Source organism: Haliaeetus albicilla, chromosome 4 (assembly GCF_947461875.1).
Source record: "Haliaeetus albicilla chromosome 4, bHalAlb1.1, whole genome shotgun sequence".
In the NCBI taxonomy this organism is placed as follows: Eukaryota; Metazoa; Chordata; class Aves; order Accipitriformes; family Accipitridae; genus Haliaeetus; species Haliaeetus albicilla.
Genome location: NC_091486.1, coordinates 11171230 through 11177023, shown reverse-complemented (window position 1 = coordinate 11177023; position 5794 = coordinate 11171230). Strand labels below are relative to the sequence as shown.

The 5794-nt window shown below is 60.5% G+C and overlaps 2 protein-coding genes across 2 annotated transcripts; one reads left to right on the top strand and one right to left on the bottom strand.

Annotated features, from left to right (window-relative positions):
* Positions 1 to 879: 879 nt before the first annotated feature.
* On the bottom strand, positions 880 to 1770 carry LOC138685246 (collagen alpha-1(I) chain-like). The gene has a single exon (XM_069782950.1). The coding sequence runs from the start codon at positions 1768 to 1770 to the stop codon at positions 880 to 882; it is 891 nt and encodes a 296-aa protein (XP_069639051.1).
* Positions 1734 to 3875, top strand: C1QL2 (complement C1q like 2). Its single transcript, XM_069780878.1, has 2 exons — positions 1734 to 2656; positions 3069 to 3875. Exons 1-2 carry the CDS (start codon positions 1997 to 1999, stop codon positions 3246 to 3248), a joined length of 840 nt encoding a protein of 279 aa, XP_069636979.1. The 5' UTR covers positions 1734 to 1996; the 3' UTR covers positions 3249 to 3875.
* The last annotated feature ends 1919 nt before the right edge of the window (positions 3876 to 5794 follow it).

Sequence of the window (5794 nt, the reverse complement as noted above, 5' to 3'; positions counted from 1 at the left end):
TCTTTGTCACAATCTCATCTCTTAAAACATTTAGATGCATTGTGCTAAGTAATAGACATGGTTACTCTAAAACGACTATCTACGGTTCTCAGAGAAAGGTTTTCATTTACGAGACTAATTTCACTTCCAGCTTCAAATACATAGATGTGGAAAAAAAAAATCAGAGAGGCTTGGAGGGGCAGGGATGAATCCTGATCTCAGCAGCAGCAGAACAAAGCCCGAATAACTCCAGGAAAAAATGCTGGACGCACACAGGGATGTGACCCAGACGAGATCTGGTCCTGAACTGCGTGTGTTCCAGATGGGAAAGCCTTGATGTCCTCTCCTTCAATTTCAAGGAAAGCTAACAAAAGAGTCCCAAGTCCTTTTAGGGCGTTTCTGCAGTTCTTGGAAGAAGCCTGTATGTCACCATTTGCATATGATGCCTCCAGGCCATCAGCTTCAACGAGCGTGGGATCAGGCTGAGCGGCTCGTTTCCTTCGACCTGCAGCTTCGCCTGTTCGTTAAGACAAACCAGGCTGCCTTCGGCGCTGGTGAACCCGCTGGAAATTCCCCCTTCCTCTGCACCAGGGGAGCGGGGGGGGCACCGAGGTGTTGCCCTTAGGAAATCTGTGTGATCACCGTACCACGCTCTTTCCAGGACGGGTGCTTAACCCACGGCTATGAGATGCGTGGGTAAGATCCCCACTTACTCTCCGGAGGGGAGATCCCTGTAGGCAGTTACCGACGCAAGAGCTCCCGCTGCACTAGCACCGTTTACTCAGCAAATCGAAGGCAATTAATCACAATTTCTCCACTGGGGAAAAAAACCCAAACCCCACTTGATTTGGACCCAGCATTACGCGGGGAAACCGACAAAACGCTGTGCCGTACCCCACCCTAAACTCTGCTAAAGGCATTTTCTTCCCGGGGCTCCCCTTCCACCTGGCAAGCCCCGCCTGCCTTCGGGAAACGGGGACGGGTGGAACGAACTTTAATGACACTTGGATGTGTCGAGGAGCAAGATCCACCCGCGGGGTCGTCCCGCCGGTCTTTGGGCCGCCGCGGCCGGACGGGGGGAGGCCGAGGGAGGAAGCCACGGGGAACACGCGGGGCTTTCCCGGCCCCGCTCCCGCAGAAAGCGGTGCGGCCCGGCGGCGGCAGGGAGCTCGCCCCGGCGGCACCGGGCCGTGGCGCAGGTGCCGTCCCGCCGCGGGCGGGGAGGGCCGGAGGGCTGCGGGGATGGCGGGGTGGGCTGGCGGCACGGATGGCGGCAGGAGGCGGTTTCGGGCGGCGGGTGAAGGCGGCGACGCGATGCGTCCCCGGCCGTCCCGGTTTCAGCGGGGCGCAGCCGGGGCCGTCGCCGCAGGGATTCCGCCGGCACCGGCCACCGGGACGCCCCGCCGCCCCTCCCCTCCCCTCCGCCCCGCCGCGGCGGGCGGGCCGCTGGCGGCGGACGACGGTGGCGGAGCCCCGAGACCCCCCCCGGGCCCAGGCGGCTCCAGCCCGGCCCCCCGCCCGGCCCGCCAGGTGGGTCCGCCCGCCCCGTCCCGCCCCGCTGGGCTCCGCGCCCCCCACGTCGGGGCGGCGGCGGGGGCGGGCGAGCCCGGCGTGTGTCCCCGTCCCCCTCCTTCCCCGCCGCCGCGGGGGGCGAGGGGGGGCAGGGCCGGGCGCCCGCTCGGCGCGGCGACGCCCCCCGCGCCGGCCCAGCCCCGCCGGGCGGCCGGGGCCCCGCGTCCCCTCGGAGCGGGAGCGGGAGCGGGAGCGGGAGCGGGAGCGGAGCGGCGGCATGGCGGGGCGAGCGGCCGGGCGGCGGGCGGGCTGAGGCGGGGGCCGGGCGGGGAGGCGCCGGCGGCGGGGGGCTCACCGCCTTTTTCTTTGCCGGCCCCCGCAGGGAGCGGCCGCCCCCCCCCGCGCCACCATTGCCTCGCACGGCAAGGAGGACCTGCTCGCCGTCGCCGCCCGGCTCTGGCAGCGGAGGAGGCGGCTGCTGGCCGCCGCCGGGCTCGCCCTGGCCATGGCCGTCGCCCTGCTGGTCGCCGTGCCCCTGCTGCTGCTGCAGGCGCCCGCCGAGAGCGGCGCCCACTACGAGATGATGGGCACCTGCCGCATGATCTGCGACCCCTACAGCGGCGGGCGGCCGCCCGGCCCCGGCAGCACGGCCGCCGTGGAGGCCCTGCAGGACCTGGGCGCCAACCCCCCGCCGCCCTTCGTCCAGGGACCCAAGGGGGAGCCGGGCCGGCCGGGCAAGCCGGGCCCCCGCGGACCCCCCGGGGAGCCGGGCCCGCCGGGGCCGCGGGGCCCGCCGGGGGAGCGGGGCGACGCGGGGAAGCCGGGGCTGCCCGGGCTGGCGCTGGCGGGCGCGGGCGGCGGCGGCGGCGGCGGCAGCGGCGGCGGGGCGGCGGCGGCGGCGGCGGGGGGCGGCGAGGCGGCGGGCGGGCTGAGCGCCGCCTTCAGCGGGCCGCGCATCGCCTTCTACGTGGGGCTGAAGAGCCCCCACGAAGGCTACGAGGTGCTCAAGTTCGACGACGTGGTGACCAACCTGGGCAACCACTACGACCCGGCCAGCGGCAAGTTCACCTGCCAGGTGCGCGGCATCTACTTCTTCACCTACCACATCCTCATGCGCGGCGGCGACGGCACCAGCATGTGGGCCGACCTCTGCAAGAACGGCCAGGTGGGTCCGCGCCGCTCCCGGCCCCGCGTCCGGCCCGGCCCGTCTTTCCCCCCCGCGGCGCCCGCGGAAAGGAGCAGCCGGCGCATCCTCCCCGCCGTCGGGGCGGGGGTGCGCCGCGGGGAGCAGCCTTAGAGCCGCGACAGACTCCAGGCTCCTCCCGGCTTGCAAACTTTACCGCCGGCGTGGCGGGGAAGGAGAAGCCAGGAGCAGGGGACGGGAGGAGTGGGAGGACTGGGGAAGAGGGGCTCGGAAGGAGTGGGAGGACTGGGGAAGAGGGGCTCGGGGGGCTGGTGGAGGGGCTGGGGAAGAGGGGTTCGGGGGGGGGGCTGGGGAAGAGGGGCTCGGCAGGCTGATGGAGGGGCCGGGGAAGAGGGGCTCGGGGGGCTGACGCGCCCCGCGGCTGCCTTGGCAGGTGCGGGCCAGTGCCATCGCCCAGGACGCGGACCAGAACTACGACTACGCCAGCAACAGCGTGGTGCTGCACCTGGACTCCGGCGACGAGGTGTACGTCAAGCTGGACGGAGGCAAAGCGCACGGAGGCAACAACAATAAGTACAGCACTTTCTCTGGCTTTCTTTTATACCCCGATTAACGCAAAGCGAGCGACGCGACGCAACTGGCCCCGCCGCTGATAGCTGTGGGGTCGGTTGGCGTTTCTGTACCCCGTCGTGCCGATGTTCCTGCTGGTGTCCGCTGTCTCCGCAGGTCACTTCAGCTTCATTATCAGTTTGTATGGTTGGGTTTTTTTTTACGCCTGTGGAAACGAATTTGAAGTGAAACAAAGCGATCCCCTTCCTCGCTCTCCCCCATTTCCTCTGAACCCCCTCTCCCTTTGTCAGCCTCAGTGTTTTGTGTGTCACATGAGGAACTTGGCATCTTGAAACTCTCGAGTGGTTCCCGGGGGGTGTAAGAGAGCCCAGAGTTCAGACTGTGCCGCACACAGTATTTGAACCGGTCGCATTTTTTCGTCAATGAGTATTGATGATGATGATGATGAATTTTCAGAATGACTATTCGCGAAGTGGGACTGGACCGTAACTGGTTTTTCCTCTGCTGCTTTGTTTGTATGGGGTCAAGTGCAAACTTTTCTTTTCTGTGCAATGCAATGCTCGTGTGAATGATGGTGTCATTAACGTCAAACCTGTTCCTGTCTGCAAAAGTATTCAGTCATTGACCACAATCACCAAAATATCACATTAAATTATGTTTTTAGACAATGCCTTCTTGCTGTCTGTCTCTTCCAGTGCTGCGAAGGAGCGCTGTGGTGGTGCCAGGGGAGGGCGGGAGGTAAAGGAGGGGGTCACTTCAGTCCCTTAGGTTTGCAGCAAAATTTAAAGTTAGGATGGGGGCACCTTGCCTAGGTCTTGATTGTGATTCAGAGGGGCTGGGAAGAAGCAGAGGGAGAGGGAGAAAGCCTCACCTTTATGCAGTTTCGTAAAAAGGCAGCACATGGTCACAAAGAAGTGAAAGTGGGGGTGTGGAGCGGATCTCCTAAACGGCTTTTACTGGGTCTGAGCCTGATCCAGAGGTTAGTGAAGTATAGGAAAAGCGGTTTAATCAGCAGTTACGGAAAGCTGGGTTCCTGTAACACACTTGACAAGTGTAAGAAGGCAGCGGGGGAGACAGTCTGTCTAGACCCCTGCACTTGCAGTGCGTATATGGGTTGGAAACCACACCTGACTGTAGGTGGGTCTGCACAGTCCCTGAGACGGCCTGGGAGAGAAAGCTCACCAAAGATGGACAGATTCAGACCATGTGGGAAGGTTTTCTCCTGCTGGTCCGTGGTAAATCCCAGCCACCCTGTGTACTTCTAAAAGTGCGCAGGTGTGTAACTAGTGCGTGCGGTCCTGAGCCTTTGGTGGAGGAGGTGAATCTTTCATCAACACCCCAGTCGGTAACCTCTTCAGTTTGGGTAAGTTGGGGTTGCTCTGCTGAAGCTAAAAGAGCTAAGCTGATTTACAGCAGTGCTTACTTTCATTTTATTGCCTTACCATTTCATTTTTCCCTCCTGAAGCTCTTACGTCCCTATCAGCTTACTGCCCTTTGCAGCATTAGTGCAGTTTCACAGGTAGGAGGGACAGGAGCTGGACTGCAACGGCTCTGCCCAGGCTGGAGCTTTGCCCCTGCCCTGGCGTTGCAGAAGGAAAGGGAACCACAGCCAGCGTGGACTTATTCCAGCCCCACTTTGGGGCAGCCCAGTGATGACTGAGTTCTTATAGTCTCCTCTGTCTCCTACCTAGTCCTCGGTGGGTATTGTCTTCTTGTTGGCTGGAAGAGGAGGGTCAGAGAGAGAAAGCAATTCCTCCCTTCATCCTGTCCTCAAACATCCCCCAGCTGAGGGAAGCAGAGTTCATAACCAGGTACATGTGTTAGACACTTATCAATCTCTAATGTCTTGTCGATTTGTACTATTTAGAATATGATTAAAACCAGTGTCTGGGACCCAAATGAAGTATAATTGCTATGGATCCTCAATTCCCCCTAGATCCGTAATCCTTTTTGACTATTCCTCCCCTCCCCTCCGATGAAATGGAGCTTAGACACAAAGCCCTCGGTTTAAATTTCAAAAAATTAAAATTGACATGCAGCAGCATTAGCGGGAGCCAGGAGGAATTCTAAGGAGGTGCCTGGGCTCTGCTTTATCCTTTGCATTAAGAAGCAATTTGTACTTCTAACAAAGACCCAACTGTTCCCCCTTGGCAAAAGGGCAATGAAGATGCCTTGCAAGGGAATTGCTGTTCACAATACTTAAATAAATTTGAATCTTAGATTTTTAAATCTGTATTCCCTGGTGGAGCCTTCTCCTCGCAATTCAAATGCAGGGCTAGCGGTGTGTGCCTGCCAAGGTGTCAGTAGCTAAGCGGATGATGGATTGATGAGGCAATGGGAAGACACAGGCTCACAGTGGCGGTTTGCCCCGACAGTGATCTATGTATCTGCACATTATCAATGTCATGAGGAGGCTTGAACCACCCTCGCTAGATGTCTCATTTTCCACTTATCTCTTATGTACTAATTATCAGGCTGGATTATTCCCCAGGATAGAAACAAAAAAAAATGCTCGTTGCCACTCCACTGACAGTTTACACAATCGATAGAATGAACGTCTCCCTCGGCTACTCGCAGGCTTTTTTGTTT